An 18,566-nucleotide genomic window follows, 5' to 3' on the forward strand; every position below is an offset into this window, starting at 1 on the left:
GTATTTAAAACCTTTGAACCCTGAGCAAATTGATGCAATTTCTTCCACAAAAATGTGCAATTAGCAACTTGATTAGAAATGTTCCACAGATTGCAAGAAATTAGTAGATTTCTTAAAAAAAAAGTTTTTTAAAAAGCTAGGGGAACATGTCTAGCGAAAAATTCATTGCATATTAATTATACTTACATATTTGAATATATATTTTTTATAATTATTTAAAGTTTTAATCACTTTTTCCGGATCATTTCTTTTTTGTTTTTAATTTAATCTCAGGTAATTTTCTTGTACTCTTTACTAATTCCTTGCTACATTTTGGGTTATGTCTTCATTCATTGCTCATTGCCTTCTTCCAATGTTTTTGAAAGAAATCAAGAAAATTGGCTCAGATTTCAAAGGGTTAATAACAATAAAAAGACAATAAATTAACGCATAGTAAAAACAATCAAAGTTTTAGCTCTATAATTTCATGAATAATTCAGTTAAAATAGGATAAAACATAATTGTACAATTAATTTTATGATAAAGGGGATGTGTGAATTATGTGATTTCATTCCACAGAAAATGTACAAATCCAAACGACTCTCCATTACTCTTAAATCCTGCAGAGACTCCTACCTTCATGAAGGTTGTAATAATATTCAATGTGCCCTCTCTGATTTAAATTGAGGTGAACAAAAACACCTCTCAGTATAATGCAAAAGCATTCAACAGAATCTCTAACTGTGACCTTCAAAATCACCATAAACTTCATTTTACATCCTTCTAAATCAGTAAGAACAAAAACTGATTAACCTTCAGGAAGGCAGGACTTACTAACGCACTGCTGTGTCAGACTGCATTAGCTCAGGTAAGTTGCGCTTTACAAGCTGCCAACAGCAGTGCAGGTATGACCTCTGTGACAAATGAGCCTTGAATGGAGCATAAACCGAGCACATGAAAGTCCTGTGCAAATAAATATAACAAAAATAATAGCAATGAGTAACCCAGTGGTGGAAGAAATATTCAGTATAAAATCGTAACTTAGAACAGTTAAAAAATAATAATAAAAAAAATCATAATAGAATTTGTATAATAATGATAATAATAATAATATTAATAATAGTAAAAATAATAATAATCATTAGAATGCTAATAATAATAATACTTATTATTATTATTGTTGTTGTTATTATTGTTATTATTATACAAATTACAAATTTACATTTTTTTTCTTTTTACCATCCAGATTTCATGACTGTTAATTTAATACTTTCCATTATCTATTTACTAAAAATCTTTAAATAAAGATTACTTGTTAAAAGTTTTAAGATACAAAGTAGGATAACCACTCTGTCTGGTAAAGTTCAAACTCATTTATCACTTCAAACACCTGTCTTCACTTTTTTCAACTCTTTATTGAATTTTTAAGTATACAATTTAGGTACAATACATGGTATGGTCATATGAAGAGTGACCGTTTAGCAAATACATGTGAAACAACAGGGTAGGAAAACATGAAATATAAAATGAAATAAGCATACTCATAGACAAATATAAATATTTAGGACTGTAAATAACAAATAACCAAAATAAAAAAAGAATCCAGGATAAATACAATTACAATAAATAAAATTAAAACAGAACAAAAACAATGTAAAAACAAGAACGTACGAGGGAGATATAAAATTATAATTGTCCAATTATCCAATTATTATTAAGTGTCTTCACCTACTTTGGTGAATTTCATCTTAGATACTTTTATTTTTATTTATTTAATTCTTTGTGCTTCAAGTTTTTTTGGGCACCGACAGAAGAAGGCTGAGATCTAACATTTTTATTGCAAACATCTGCTCTTCTGTAACTGATGTGCATATGACCAAAAAAATTAAACTGATCTGAAATTTGGCACTCCCTGCAGGACTCCTGCAGAGGGCACCCTGCGCTCTGACGTTACCGTCGCCTGTGAATGACATCAGGCTGTCGCGCTGTTGCGTAGTCAGGCAACATGGCTGCGTCCGTGAGGCTGCTGGTGCGGAGGGTGATCCGCTTTTCTCGTAGAAATGTCACCGTTACCGCCGCCGGTGGTTCAGCTCGGTCAGGTTGCTGCTGGGGACCGTCGACCTGTCGCTGTTTCAGCGATGCAGCCGCAGACAGAAGCACACATTTCGGCTTTGAAACGGTGCCGGAGGCGGAGAAGGCGAAGAGGGGTGAGCGTCTTGAACTTCATATGAAAATCTCGCTATTTAGAAAATTAACTGGCTCTCTGGAAATGTAAACACACTAAAAGAAAGATTTAAGATGTTTTTGGGATTGCGAGAATTCGCTGAATAATTCGGCATATAATTGAAGCATAAATGATATTTCAGTTCAATAAAAACTGTTTGAAGATGGTTAATTTCGCTTTGCAACATTCGTAAAGTTACATGGAAATTGTAACATAATTAGTGATGTTTTGTGTTTTTTATACAAGCCGAATTTAAAAGCAGCAGGCGTTAATTAATCTAACTTTTTTATTCAAACTGTAGCTCCAGTTACAATTAATGTGCTCGTAAACTGAAGCAGTGAGCCAGCATGCCCAAAACCACGACCTCTCCTGCACGAAATACAGCTATCATTCACGTTATTAAATATACCTTTGCTTTTTCCTACAATGATACGTCAAAAAATGTCTGCCATGAAAAAAGGTCTATTGTCTATTGTGTGTGTGTGTGTGTGTGTGTGTGTGTGTGTTGATAAAATGTAATGAGTGATTTTATTTTTATACCATAAATAACCACATTTCACAGTTTCTGGCTACTATAATTTGTGAGATTTTATAAAATATTTAAAGGAAAAATGTCTTTCAAAACCACTTGAGGATTTTTGGATTTAGAAGGTATTTTTAAAAATACAAAATAAAACCATATAAAGTATTAGTTTGTTTTTGTTTTGTTTTTTCTTTTCTTCCTTTCTTTCTTTTTGTTTGATTGTTTCTCAACAACATACTATTGCTGTTGTGGTTGCTTGCATGAATAATTTTGCAACATAGACTTCTTATTTATTTTTTTTTCAATTTTATCTCTCTTGGATTTTGTTGTCTAAAACAAAAAAAAAAACAAAAAAGAAAATGTCAGTATGCTGTGCTGTATGATGTGTACCAATTTGATTCCAATAAAAACATATTATAACAAACAGTCCCTAATGATAGAAAAATAAAATAATTTTCTTGACTAATATGGGCACATAATTAAAACCATATGTCTTAAAAACATGCACAAATATACATTTTATTCTGTTTGATCATCTAGATTTTATGACTGGTAATTCTCCTAAAAATCCTAAAAATAAACTCTTTAAAATAGATTACTTGTTAAAGGTTTAAGAAAAAAAAAAAAAACAAGCCACAATTGATGCTTGGCCCCAATTGCAGAGTACAGTGTGATGCAGTAAACTAAACACACCACACTGTATGCATTAACATCAAGTTCAAGTGTATTTGTCACAGCAAATGTAATAAAATATCATGAAATAATAAAATGAAATGGACAAAAAGAAATAAATAAACTAATATTTTCCCTATGCCATACTGAGTGAGCACATAGCACATCTAAAGTACACTGCTGCAGAAAAAAAAATGCAGTAGGATATCTGAGTATGTTCAAATAAAGTGCATATAGGAGAGTAAAGACATAAAATACATCCTGAACAGCGTTCTCTTTGTTTTTTGCAGTCTATAAGGTGTTTGAGAATGTGGCCCAGAAGTATGATACTATGAACGACGCCATGAGTCTGGGAATCCATCGACTGTGGAAGGACATGCTGCTGCACGTCATGCACCCGCAGCCCGGAGCGCAACTCCTGGACGTGGCGGGCGGAACAGGTAAAGCAGTTTATGTGCAGCTCTGCAAAACATCAAACTTAAACCTCCGACTGATGTCGCACACTTCTGTTTTGCTCATGATGATCCTCCCCTGCAGGTGACATTTCCTTCCGTTTCCTGGAGTATATTCGCTCTCAGCAGGAGCGGCAGATGCGGCGGGCGGCGCGCTCCATGCAGACGCCGTCGTGGCAGGACATTTCCAACAACTACTCCACAGAGGACGAGGACGGGCCCAAGGAATCCAGAGCTGTGGTCTGTGACATCAACAAGGAGATGCTGAAAGTGGGCAAGCAGAAAGCGGACAGCATGGGCGTCAGTGCTGGTAGGTTCTTACTGCCAGGCGCCTGATCCCTGTGTTTCCCTCAACAACGTAACGTGTTTAACATCTTTCCTCCTGGTATGACCTCTCATCGTTGTTTGTAATACCGCTGATGATGGTGGTGTCGTCCGCATACTAAACAATAAAGTCCTCTTGATGTCTCGGAGTGCAGTCATGGGTGTGCTTGGTGAATACGCGGGGGCTGAGCACACAGCCCTGGGGGGCTCCGGTGCTGAGCACTAATGTAGAGGAGGTGTGACTCTCTGGGGTCTGCATGTGAGGAAGTCCAGTATCCAGTTGCAGAGCGTTGAACTGAAGCTCAGAGTGTTAAGTTTTCCAGTCAGCTTCATGGGAGAGATTGTGTTGAATGCTGAGCTGAAGTCAACAAACAGCATCCAGATGTAGCTGCTCTTATTCTCCAGGTGAGTGAAGACCGAGTGAAGAGCAGTAGATATGGCGTCTGTGCATCAGTTGGCTGAAAGTAGTAGACTGACTGGAAGTAGTGAAATGAATATACAATCAATTGATAATTAAGTTTGGGGAAAATGGTGTAGTGGTTAACGAGGTTGACTTTAGTTCAGAGGGTCTCAGGTTCAAGGCTCTTTTGATGCGATCTGTGTCTCTTTAGATCAAAAGATCAAAACTTCTGTTCATTAGCACTCACACGTTAAGACGACCACGCAACAGGATACTTACTGTTTTTATCAATCACTTGGACATTTTGCCTGAAAAGTTAGCATTGGAAATTAATGTTTGGGAAATTTACTATGAAGACAAATTGCTAAAACTTATAAAGATAACAAGTATTTATCCACCTCCACCGCACTCATCCCACAGTGTCACACAGACCATCTGAGGGAGGGTGAGAGCCTCGTCACTGACGGGTAACGTCATCAGTCATTTCTGATCATCTCAAGAATTGCAATACTAACCTACAGGTATATGTTATATATTTATTGAACATACATTGAAGGAGGACAAGTGATATTTGGACAGGAGCGCTGACTTTTAACTGTTTGGCCCTGGTTCAAATCTCCCTCGTGACGTGCACGTTACCTTTACCTCTACAATGAAAATGATAACAGTGCGTCTACTTTACTGTATTACAGTGTTGAGGCCTTTTTTAAGGCAGGCTAAAAAAATGAATAAAAACACAGAAGAAGACCATGGAATAATTATAAAACATATTCATTTCCGATTAGAGTGACAGCTGACTGAACACATCAGGCACCAGGGTTAAACAAACCTGCCTGTTAGTCTGGTTGGTAGCAAGCTACCTGCACAGAATAAATCTCCATGGTAACTTATATGCCTCTGCTTTGATGCAGCCGAGTCACGGCTAAATTCAACCTGGATACCTGGAGAAAATCCTTGCTCAGAGAGTTCATATTCACTTGTACGGTTGAGGATTTTAATCATTTTAAAAACAGTCAGATAACTTCAGAATCAGCGGTTTGAGGTTACTGTGCAGTGTATTCTGTGGTTAGCATTTCTATAAAATGTGATCAAAGGAGGTTCCATGAAATACGTGCATGTTAATATATTGAGTGAAATAAACGGTGTTTGCTGAAATAATAGTAAAGCTGTGGAGCTGTCTCTGAAAACTCTACAGCTGCGACTGCATGTCAACAGTCTCACATACTTTTATGCATGAAATGTAAATAATATATTTGCAGACATTCAGTTATAAATATTCAACTCACCAGTTTAACCACCTCAACCACCAGAACAGAGTGCGTCATAATAAAACACAGAAATTTAAGTACAAAACTGATGCAAGTTAAAAAATAACTGCAGCCAGGGGTGTATCTATTATTATTTTCTAAATTTTATTTTGATGTGCTTTATTAATCCTGAGGGTAAATTCAACTTTTCACTTTGTTGTCAGTTACACGCAGGCTCGAAATACACACACATGCACAAACAAAAGCTATACATAAATATATAACTATATATATAAATTTATAAATAAATACATGCATAAATGTACATGAATATAAACATTTATTTATAGTATATTTAAATACATAGCTATACATAAATGGAGAGATGTCAGAATAAGGGGAGGCTGCCCATGGACAGGCGCCCCAAGAAGCTGGAATTTCAGTGCTTTGCTCAAGGGCATTTCGGCATTGCCCAGGTGTTGAACTGGCACCTCTCCAACCACCAATCCATGAGTCATACTTGGTCAAAACAGGGACTTGAACTAGCAACCTCCTGGTTCCCAGGTTAAGTCCCTACAGACTGAGCTACTGCAGCCCTGAATCACTGTTCGCAATCAAAAGACAGCACGTTGAATCTGAGCTGAAAGCAAAGCTGAAATAAAGACAGTAGACAGATTTTGACCCGAGTGTGTTTGTGTGTTGATGTGCGTCAGGTCTGTCCTGGGTGGTCGGGGACGCAGAGGAGCTGCCCTTTGATGATGACCAGTTTGACATTTATACCATCGCCTTTGGCATTCGAAATGTCACTCATATAGATCAGGTAACTGACTCCGTCATTACTGCAGCTTTCCTCTAATGCACAGATGATCCTGTAAAGACACGCACTGATTCACATGCTTTAAATTATTCTGCTTTTAAAGTCCTTTTAAGTTACATTTTAGAGACAGTTCACCAAGATTTTTTTTATTTAGTTTTTAAATAACTCAACAGCATGTCTTTTTCAAAAAATCATGATTTACTCAAGATAATCCACAGACCTTGTTGTGAGCAGGTTCATGTAGGAACTATTTTCTTACGACCGAACGACAATTGTAGTATCACCGCGCAGAAGGAAGTGTGCGTCTACTCCTGGTGTCCCCTCAGCTGCGCTGAAATGTTAACTTGCTCAGAAGTGAGCAACAAACTGAGTGCTATATAGTTCTGTTGTATTGAAGAGAGGGCAGAAATCTCCAACACTCACACCATAAACAATGTAGACTGATAAACAGTACTATAGTCTACTTGCCAGCAAAGTACCCTAAAGTTTTATATTATAAATGCATAGTATGGGTCCCCAACATTAGGAAACTGCCAGATCTTGCATATGTTGGGCATTTTGCATAATGTACCTAGTTTGTATAAATGTGCATAATCACCTATACTGACAGTATTTCAGCCACCGCTCGGTGTATTATCTGGTAAATATTATCTGGTTGGTTTTGGAGTTTCTTTGAGGATGATGAACCATTCCTGATCAGTTGTTATAACATGTGTAACTAGTAAACATATAATTCTATGTTCTGATATTTTGGGATATAATTTTGTTTAAAAAAACAAAAAACAACCCCTTTTTAGGACTTGTGTGTCCCACCTGTTAAACTTGACTTAATTATACTTCCTTGGCGACGCTACCTGCCTTTCTTACCAACATTTAACGCCTGTGTATAAACTCAGTGTGATGGTAACTGAATTCAAATGTTAACCCATTGTTCTATTCATGTGCTAATAAATTGGGTACATTATGTGACTTGTCCAACATATGCAAATTAGCATTCAGGCAATTTCCAAATGTTGGGGACCCATACAAAGCATTTATAACGTAAAACTTACTTAACATTTCCGGGTTCACAATGGGGCTCTATAGGCTGGCAAATGGACTACTACAGGTAAGAGGAAAAATATGTATTTTGATTTTTGGGTGAACTGTCCCTTAAAGATTAAACTTCTATCTCTCACATACATTAAAGAGACTCATAATAAAAGTTGTTTTTGTAAATTGCTGATTGTATTCAGATCTGCATTAGGTATTCATTTGTTCATGCATTTATCTAAAATCCAAAGGTACTCAATTTACAATGATACAAAGCAGCAAATCCTCACATTTATGAAGCTATAACCTATACATATTTTGCTTGATAAATGACTGAAATGATGAATTGATGATTCAAATTCAAAACTGAATTTATTTCATGTATTTATTGTCATGTTTTTTAGGCTCTGCAGGAGGCTCTGCGGGTCCTGAAGCCTGGTGGAAGATTCATGTGCTTAGAGTTCAGCAAAGTGACAAATCCTGTTTTGGCAAGGTGAGTGTGAGTGTTCGCTCATGATGGATGACTTCCTGTGAATATGAATTTACCTTGTGAATCTCAGAAAGTTGCAGCAGATTTATCGCTGCCATCAAAAACCAGACAGCACATTTTTTACCACTGCAGCTCGTTTTTGTTTCGGGAGATGGTTGCGAAATGAATACAAAACATTCAAGTTTTTCATTTAAGTTTCTAGGGACAGTGCTTTGTATGTGTGTGTAATAATAAAAATTATAATTATAATAACTTTATTTATATAGCACCTTTAGAAACAGAGTTCATTTGACAAACAAAGAAAAGCAGATGGAAAAAAAGGTTTCATGCAATGGCAATATAACTATAGTTAAGAGAGATCCTGCTAAATGGAGACATTTTCCATAAATGCTCAGCTTTATTAAAAACAAATGATTATTTGTAGTTTAATTTATGTTATTATAGTGGCTTTTTGTCCTTCCATGATATGAAAATGGGAAAACTGAACAACTTTTTTGCTTTGTTTAGTTTGGACACACACTGCCCTCGTGTGGTTTTGTACCTGAAAGCACTTAAGATGTTAAAATAGGCTCTTTAAAGTCCTGTGCAGAATCGATCAGCGGCGATCGATGAGCAATGCACGTCGGTTATTTTTGTGTCCAAGCTCAATCCTGACTTGCTCTAATGCAGAAGTGGATGCAGATAATCTTGGGACAATGAGACAACCACAGATTTTTCTACGCTGATACGATGCTGATTTACGTGAGAATTCATGTAAATGCAGATTGAACCATGAATATTTCAAAAGGTTACAGTGTCATCAGTACAATAATTGGAGACTGTAAACAAACTGACACAGGGATCTGATTCGATTTGAGTAAATAGGAATCAAATCTAACAAGATCTAGTAGCTTCCTGTACAGTTTAAAGGCTGCTGGAAAAGTCAGAAATCTGTCCGACTCAGTCGCGGCTTTTTTGTCACCGTCTCCTGCTGCGGCCGTCTGCTCTCGTCCGCTGCCCAGGCGAGGCGCAGTTCGGCTCGAAAAGGTCAAATGACTAAAGAGCATGACGGGCCAATAGTCTGTTAGAGTGTGCCTCCAGCAAAGACCCCACCCTCTGTGAAGCACTGTGGAGAGGAGGGATCAATTAGAGCGAACACATGATGAGATGATCTGGTTAAAATAAAACCTGCAGACTGTTGTTGCTGCGTGGGTCGTGATTATCTTCTGCTGGTGAGACTTCCTAAGGCTGACAGTCTTTCTGGTGATTGTCTAATAATTCCACATATTTACAGATATAAAAGTGCTTCATCTATTTCCTTTAAAGTGCCAGTCAGTCATTTGACTTTGGTGATTTGACTTGAATGGCTGTGTCACTCTATGAAAATGAAAAAAGCATACTTGCACAAGAACACATTATCAACATAAGCTTGGTTATAAATTTACGGATAAAAAAATTTGGAAAAGTTAGTGAAATAGTAGCAGGTTTTAGCTCTGAGAAAGCACATTGGTCCCCTGATAAGTTGTATCCTGTTCCATTTTTCAGACTTTATGACGCATACAGTTTCCAGATGATCCCAGTGTTGGGAGAGGTAATTGCTGGAGACTGGAAGTCATACCAGTATCTGGTAGAAAGCATCCGCAAGTTCCCAGACCAGGTGAGGAAAAAAATATTCTGTAATTTTTGTGTCCAAAGGTCTATTCTTGCTTGTCTTATTTCTAATATGATTCACCTCAAGTTAGGGCTATATGAAATTACTTTTTATTACCATTTAAATTGTACAGATATTTTTAATGGAATACGCAGGAATCCCAAAGTTAAATTGGATACCTTTTATTGCCTTTTTAAAAACCCTTATCATACATTTTAAGACCTCATAGCCACTTCGAGTGTGTTTTTCTACTGTTTTTTTTTTCACCATTGTAAATATTAGCTCTGTTTTTCACCTTGGGAGGACGACACAATGAAATTGCACCAACACAATTTTTTTTTCACTACGCCATAGTTTTTCACATTTGTGAGGAGTCTTGTGGTAGAACCCCGCGTCATATGGTGTCAGAAGTGGCATGGCTAGTCGGAATAAGACAATCCGCCTTGCAAGGCAGCGCACCGGACTCCGTTCCCAGCGGTGAGAGCAGCTGAATGAGGCTGCGAAAGCCGGTGTGGATCCAGCAGGGGAGACGGTGGAAGATAAGGCCAGTCTTGGGCGGCCACCGTCACCACAGCATCAACAGGTGGGCTAGGTGGAGAACTGCTGGTGATGATGAGAGATGTTTTGGCAGCACAAAAATAGGAGGGAGGAGGGCGTGTTGGCAGAAATCTGGGATTTCAGGAACTCCCTTCCCTGAGCTGGCCAGATGCCTCAAACAGCCACGCAGCCACCTGTTTAAGCCCCACCTGTGCTGACCCTACCATATGCTGCTGCTACGCCAAGCACTGAGACCGCAAGCAGTCCCAGGCTTGACCTGCCAATGCCAGCACCACGGCGTGTGCGTCTGGCTGACAAGGCAGCAGCAGCAGACCTGAGTAGCCAAGGCCAGAGTATAGACATGATTCTGAGCCAAAGATATCACAGTACCAAATGGGTGAGGACATTGAAAACTTTGCATCATTCTATGCTATGCCGTGTTTCGGCACGCTATTTCGTGCTGTTTTGAGGTGTTTTCAGTCATTTTTGGAACATGTCATATTTTGACATTTTTGCCATACTATAGCCTTGCCTTTTCAGCCATTTTTTGGACATGCATAATTTGGGTGTTTTTGACTGTTTTTGCATCATTCTATGCTATGGTGTGTTTCGGCACGCTATTTAAGGCTGTTTTGAGGTGTTTTCAGTCATTTTTAGAACATGTCATATTTTGACATTTTTGCCATACTATAGCCTTACCTTTTTGGTCATTTTTTGGACATGCATAATTTTGGTGTTTTTGGCTGTTTTTACATCACTCTTTGCTATGGCGTGTTTCGGCACGCTATTACGTGCTGTTTTGAGGTGTTTTCAGTCATTTTTCGAACATGTCATATTTTGACATTTTTGCCATACTATAGCCTTGCCTTTTCAGCCATTTTTTGGACATGCATAATTTGGGTGTTTTTGACTGTTTTTGCATCATTCTATGCTATGGCGTGTTTCGGCACGCTATTTTGTACTGTTTAGAGGTGTTTTCAGTCATTTTTGGAAGATGTCATATTTTGACATTTTTGCCATACTATAGCCTTGCCTTTTGGGTCATTTTTTGGACATGCATAATTTGGGTGTTTTTGACTGTTTTTGCATCATTCTATGCTATGGCGTGTTTCGGCACGCTATTTTATGCTGTTTTGAGGTGTTTTCAGTCATTTTTGGAACGTGTCATATTTTGACATTTTTGCCATACTATAGCCTTGCCTTTTGGATCATTTTTTGGACATGCATAATTTTGGTGTTTTTGGCTGTTTTTGTCTCACTCTATGCTATGGCGTGTTTCGGCACGCTATTTTATGCTGTTTTGAGGTGTTTTCAGTCATTTTTGGAACATGTCATATTTTGACATTTTTGCCATACTATAGCCTTGCCTTTTCAGCCATTTTTTGGACATGCATAATTTTGGTGTTTTTGGCTGTTTTTGCATCATTCTATGCTATGGCGTGTTTCGGCACGCTATTTTATGCTGTTTTGAGGTGTTTTCAGTCATTTTAGGAAGGCGTCATATTTTGACATTTTTGCCATACTATAGCCTTGCCTTTTGGGTCATTTTTTGGACATGCATAATTTGGGTGTTTTTGACTGTTTTTGCATCATTCTATGCTATGGCGTGTTTCGGCACGCTATTTTATGCTGTTTTGAGGTGTTTTCAGTCATTTTTGGAACATGTCATATTTTGACATTTTTGCCATACTATAGCCTTGCCTTTTGGGTCATTTTTTGGACATGCATAATTTTGGTGTTTTTGACTGTTTTTGCATCATTCTATGCTATGGCGTGTTTCGGCACGCTATTTTATGCTGTTTTGAGGTGTTTTCAGTCATTTTTGGAACATGTCATATTTTGACATTTTTGCCATACTATAGCCTTGCCTTTTGGATAATTTTTTGGACATGCATAATTTGGGTGTTTTTGACTGTTTTTGCATCATTCTATGCTATGGCGTGTTTCGGCACGCTATTTTATGCTGTTTTGAGGTGTTTTCAGTCATTTTTGGAACGTGTCATATTTTGACATTTTTGCCATACTATAGCCTTGCCTTTTGGATCATTTTTTGGACATGCATAATTTTGGTGTTTTTGGCTGTTTTTGTCTCACTCTATGCTATGGCGTGTTTCGGCACGCTATTGCGTGCTGTTTTGAGGTGTTTTCAGTCATTTTTGGAACATGTCATATTTTGACATTTTTGCCATACTATAGCCTTGCCTTTTGGGTCATTTTTTGGACATGCATAATTTGGGTGTTTTTGGCTGTTTTTGCATCACTCTTTGCTATGGCGTGTTTCGGCACGCTATTGCGTGCTGTTTTGAGGTGTTTTCAGTCATTTTTGGAACATGTCATATTTTGACATTTTTGCCATACTATAGCCTTGCCTTTTGGGTCATTTTTTGGACATGCATAATTTTGTTGTTTTTGGCTGTTTTTGCACCATTCTATGCTATGGCGTGTTTCGGCACGATATTACATGTTGTTTTGAGGTGTTTTCAGTCATTTTTGGAAGATTTCATATTTTGACATTTTTGCCGTACTATAGCCTTGCCTTTTGGGTCATTTTTTGGACATGCATAATTTTGGTGTTTTTGGCTGTTTTTGCATCATTCTATGCTATGGCGTGTTTTGGCACTCTATTTTATGCTGTTTTGAGGTGTTTTCAGTCATTTTTGGAAGATGTCATATTTTGACATTTTTGCCATACTATAGCCTTGCCTTTTGGGTCATTTTTTGGACATGCATAATTTGGGTGTTTTTGACTGTTTTTGCATCATTCTATGCTATGGCGTGTTTCGGCACGCTATTTTATGCTGTTTTGAGGTGTTTTCAGTCATTTTTGGAACATGTCATATTTTGACATTTTTGCCATACTATAGCCTTGCCTTTTGGGTCATTTTTTGGACATGCATAATTTGGGTGTTTTTGGCTGTTTTTGCATCATTCTATGCTATGGCGTGTTTCGGCACGCTATTTTATGCTGTTTTGAGGTGTTTTCAGTCATTTTTGGAACATGTCATATTTTGACATTTTTGCCATACTATAGCCTTGCCTTTTGGGTCATTTTTTGGACATGCATAATTTTGGTGTTTTTGACTGTTTTTGCATCATTCTATGCTATGGGCGTGTTACGGCACGCTATTACGTGTTGTTTTGAGGTGTTTTCAGTCATTTTTGGAAGATGTCATATTTTGACATTTTTGCCATACTATAGCCTTGCCTTTTCAGTCATTTTTTGGACATGCATAATGTTGGTGTTTTTGGCTGTTTTTGCATCATTCTATGCTATGGCGTGTTTCGGCACGCTATTTTATGCTGTTGTGAGGTGTTTTCAGTCATTTTTGGAACGTGTCATATTTTGACATTTTTGCCATACTATAGCCTTGCCTTTTCGGTCATTTTTTGGACATGCATAATTTTGTTGTTTTTGGCTGTTTTTGCATCATTCTATGCTATGGCGTGTTTCGGCACGCTATTTTATGCTGTTTTGAGGTGTTTTCAGTTGTTTTTCAGACATACCATATTTTGACATTTTTGCCATACTATAGCCTTGCCTTTTGGGTCATTTTTTGGACATGCATAATTTTGTTGTTTTTGGCTGTTTTTGCACCATTCTATGCTATGGCGTGTTTCGGCACGCTATTGCGTGCTGTTTTGAGGTGTTTTCAGTCATTTTTGGAACATGTCATATTTTGACATTTTTGCCATACTATAGCCTTGCCTTTTGGGTCATTTTTTGGACATGCATAATTTGGGTGTTTTTGGCTGTTTTTGCATCATTCTATGCTATGGGCGTGTTTCGGCACGCTATTTTATGCTGTTTTGAGGTGTTTTCAGTCATTTTTGGAACGTGTCATATTTTGACATTTTTGCCATACTATAGCCTTGCCTTTTGGGTCATTTTTTGGACATGCATAATTTGGGTGTTTTTGACTGTTTTTGCATCATTCTATGCTATGGCGTGTTTCGGCACGCTATTTTATGCTGTTTTGAGGTGTTTTCAGTCATTTTTGGAACATGTCATATTTTGACATTTTTGCCATACTATAGCCTTGCCTTTTGGGTCATTTTTTGGACATGCATAATTTTGGTGTTTTTGGCTGTTTTTGCACCATTCTATGCTATGGCGTGTTTCGGCACGCTATTGCGTGCTGTTTTGAGGTGTTTTCAGTCATTTTTGGAACATGTCATATTTTGACATTTTTGCCATACTATAGCCTTGCCTTTTGGGTCATTTTTTGGACATGCATAATTTGGGTGTTTTTGGCTGTTTTTGCATCATTCTATGCTATGGCGTGTTTCGGCACGCTATTTTATGCTGTTTTGAGGTGTTTTCAGTCATTTTTGGAACGTGTCATATTTTGACATTTTTGCCATACTATAGCCTTGCCTTTTGGGTCATTTTTTGGACATGCATAATTTGGGTGTTTTTGGCTGTTTTTGCACCATTCTATGCTATGGCGTGTTTCGGCACGCTATTGCGTGCTGTTTTGAGGTGTTTTCAGTCATTTTTGGAAGATGTCATATTTTGACATTTTTGCCATACTATAGCCTTGCCTTTTGGGTCATTTTTTGGACATGCATAATTTTGTTGTTTTTGGCTGTTTTTGCACCATTCTATGCTATGGGCGTGTTTCGGCACGCTATTACGTGTTGTTTTGAGGTGTTTTCAGTCATTTTTGGAACATGTCATATTTTGACATTTTTGCCATACTATAGCCTTGCCTTTTGGGTCATTTTTTGGACATGCATAATTTGGGTGTTTTTGACTGTTTTTGCATCATTCTATGCTATGGCGTGTTTCGGCACGCTATTTTATGCTGTTTTGAGGTGTTTTCAGTCATTTTTGGAACATGTCATATTTTGACATTTTTGCCATACTATAGCCTTGCCTTTTGGGTCATTTTTTGGACATGCATAATTTTGGTGTTTTTGGCTGTTTTTGCACCATTCTATGCTATGGCGTGTTTCGGCACGCTATTTTATGCTGTTTTGAGGTGTTTTCAGTCATTTTTGGAACATGTCATATTTTGACATTTTTGCCATACTATAGCCTTGCCTTTTGGGTCATTTTTTGGACATGCATAATTTTGGTGTTTTTGACTGTGTTTACATCATTCTATGCTATGTCGTGTTTCGGCACGCTATTTTATGCTGTTTTGAGGTGTTTTCAGTCATTTTTGGAACATGTCATATTTTGACATTTTTGCCATACTATAGCCTTGCCTTTTGGGTCATTTTTTGGACATGCATAATTTTGGTGTTTTTGACTGTTTTTGCATCATTCTATGCTATGGGCGTGTTTCGGCACGCTATTACGTGTTGTTTTGAGGTGTTTTCAGTCATTTTTGGAAGATGTCATATTTTGACATTTTTGCCATACTATAGCCTTGCCTTTTGGGTCATTTTTTGGACATGCATAATTTGGGTGTTTTTGGCTGTTTTTGCATCATTCTATGCTATGGCGTGTTTCGGCACGCTATTTTATGCTGTTTTGAGGTGTTTTCAGTCATTTTTGGAACATGTCATATTTTGACATTTTTGCCATACTATAGCCTTGCCTTTTGGATCATTTTTTGGACATGCATAATTTTGGTGTTTTTGGCTGTTTTTGTCTCACTCTATGCTATGGCGTGTTTCGGCACGCTATTTTATGCTGTTTTGAGGTGTTTTCAGTCATTTTTGGAACATGTCATATTTTGACATTTTTGCCATACTATAGCCTTGCCTTTTCAGCCATTTTTTGGACATGCATAATTTTGGTGTTTTTGGCTGTTTTTGCATCATTCTATGCTATGGCGTGTTTCGGCACGCTATTTTATGCTGTTTTGAGGTGTTTTCATTCATTTTAGGAAGGCGTCATATTTTGACATTTTTGCCATACTATAGCCTTGCCTTTTGGGTCATTTTTTGGACATGCATAATTTGGGTGTTTTTGACTGTTTTTGCATCATTCTATGCTATGGCGTGTTTCGGCACGCTATTTTATGCTGTTTTGAGGTGTTTTCAGTCATTTTGGAACGTGTCATATTTTGACATTTTGCCATACTATAGCCTTGCCTTTTGGATAATTTTTTGTACATGCATAATTTGGGTGTTTTTGACTGTTTTTGCATCATTCTATGCTATGGCGTGTTTCGGCACGCTATTTTATGCTGTTTTGAGGTGTTTTCAGTCATTTTTGGAACATGTCATATTTTGACATTTTTGCCATACTATAGCCTTGCCTTTTGGATAATTTTTGGACATGCATAATTTGGGTGTTTTTGACTGTTTTGTATTATTCTTTGCTATGGCCTTTTGCGGCACGCTATTTTATGCTGTTCTGAGGTGTTTTCAGTCATTTTTGGAACGTGTCATATTTTGACATTTTTGCCATACTATAGCCTTGCCTTTTGGATCATTTTTTGGACATGCATAATTTTGGTGTTTTTGGCTGTTTTTGTCTCACTCTATGCTATGGCGTGTTTCGGCACGCTATTGCGTGCTGTTTTGAGGTGTTTTCAGTCATTTTTGGAACATGTCATATTTTGACATTTTTGCCATACTATAGCCTTGCCTTTTGGGTCATTTTTTGGACATGCATAATTTTGTTGTTTTTTGGCTGTTTTTGCACCATTCTTTGCTTTGGCGTGTTTCGCACGCTATTGCGTGCTTGTTTTGAGGTGTTTTCAGTCATTTTGGAACATGTCATATTTTGACATTTTTGCCATACTATAGCCTTGCCTTTTGGGTCATTTTTGGACATGCATAATTTTGTTGTTTTGGCTGTTTTTGCATCATTCTATGCTATGGCGTGTTTGACGCGATATTACGTGTTGTTTTGAGGTGTTTTCAGTCATTTTGGAAGATTTCATATTTTGACATTTTGCCATACTATAGCCTTGCCTTTTGGGTCATTTTTGGACATGCATAATTTGGGTGTTTTGGCTGTTTTGCATCATTCTATGCTATAGGCGTGTTTTGGCACTCTATTTTATGCTGTTTTGAGGTGTTTTCAGTCATTTTGGAAGATGTCATATTTTGACATTTTGCCATACTATAGCCTTGCCTTTTGGGTCATTTTTTGGACATGCATAATTTGGGTGTTATTGACTGTTTTTGCATCATTCTATGCTATATGGCGTGTTTGACACGCTATTGTGTGCTGTTTTGAGGTGTTTTCAGTCATTTTTGGAACATGTCATATTTTGACATTTTTGCCATACTATAGCCTTGCCTTTTGGGTCATTTTTTGGACATGCATAATTTGGGTGTTTTTGGCTGTTTTTGCATCATTCTATGCTATGGCGTGTTTCGCACGCTATTTTATGCTGTTTTGAGGTGTTTTCAGTCATTTTGGAACATGTCATATTTTGACATTTTGCCATACTATAGCCTTACCTTTTCAGTCATTTTTTGGACATGCATAATTTTGGTGTTTTTGGCTGTTTTTACATCACTCTTTGCTATGGCGTGTTTCGGCACGCTATTTTATGCTGTTTTGAGGTGTTTTCAGTCATTTTTGGAACATGTCATATTTTGACATTTTTGCCATACTATAGCCTTGCCTTTTGGGTCATTTTTTGGACATGCATAATTTGGGTGTTTTTGGCTGTTTTGCATCATTCTATGCTATGGCGTGTTTCGCACGCTATTTTATGCTGTTTTGAGGTGTTTTCAGTCATTTTTGGAACATGTCATATTTTGACATTTTGCCATACTATAGCCTTGCCTTTTGGGTCATTTTTGTACATGCATAATTTTGGTGTTTTTGGCTGTTTTTGCATCATTCTATGCTATGGCGTGTTTTGGCACGCTATTTCGTGCTGTTTTGAGTTGTTTTCAGTCATTTTTGGAACATGTCATATTTTGACATTTTTGCCATACTATAGCCTTGCCTTTTCGGTCATTTTTTGGACATGCATAATTTGGGTGTTTTTGGCTGTTTTGCATCATTCTATGCTATAGGCGTGTTTTGCACGCTATTTTATGCTGTTTTGAGGTGTTTTCAGTCATTTTTGGAACATGTCATATTTTGACATTTTGCCATACTATAGCCTTGCCTTTTGGGTCATTTTTGGACATGCATAATTTGGGTGTTTTTGGCTGTTTTGCATCATTCTATGCTATGGCGTGTTTTACGCTATTTTATGCTGTTTTGAGGTGTTTTCAGTCATTTTGGAACATGTCATATTTTGACATTTTTGCCATACTATAGCCTTGCCTTTTGGGTCATTTTTTGGACATGCATAATTTGGGTGTTTTTGACTGT

The 18,566-nt window shown here is 37.4% G+C and overlaps 1 protein-coding gene across 1 annotated transcript in view; it reads left to right on the forward strand.

Annotated features, from left to right (window-relative positions):
* Nucleotides 1-1,941: 1,941 nt before the first annotated feature.
* The window catches only part of coq5 (coenzyme Q5, methyltransferase), a 40,443-nt gene continuing 23,818 nt past the window's right edge, over nt 1,942-18,566 (forward strand). The window contains exons 1-6 of the mRNA XM_088076443.1: nt 1,942-2,186; nt 3,689-3,838; nt 3,936-4,160; nt 6,535-6,641; nt 8,075-8,163; nt 9,685-9,796. Coding sequence (XP_087932569.1) covers nt 1,985-2,186; nt 3,689-3,838; nt 3,936-4,160; nt 6,535-6,641; nt 8,075-8,163; nt 9,685-9,796 — 885 coding nt within the window. The 5' untranslated portion in view covers nt 1,942-1,984. The remainder of the gene's footprint in view (nt 2,187-3,688; nt 3,839-3,935; nt 4,161-6,534; nt 6,642-8,074; nt 8,164-9,684; nt 9,797-18,566) is intronic.

Source organism: Plectropomus leopardus, chromosome 4 (assembly GCF_026936395.1).
Source record: "Plectropomus leopardus strain MGB_pleo_1.0 chromosome 4, ASM2693639v1, whole genome shotgun sequence".
Taxonomy (NCBI): Eukaryota; Metazoa; Chordata; class Actinopteri; order Perciformes; family Serranidae; genus Plectropomus; species Plectropomus leopardus.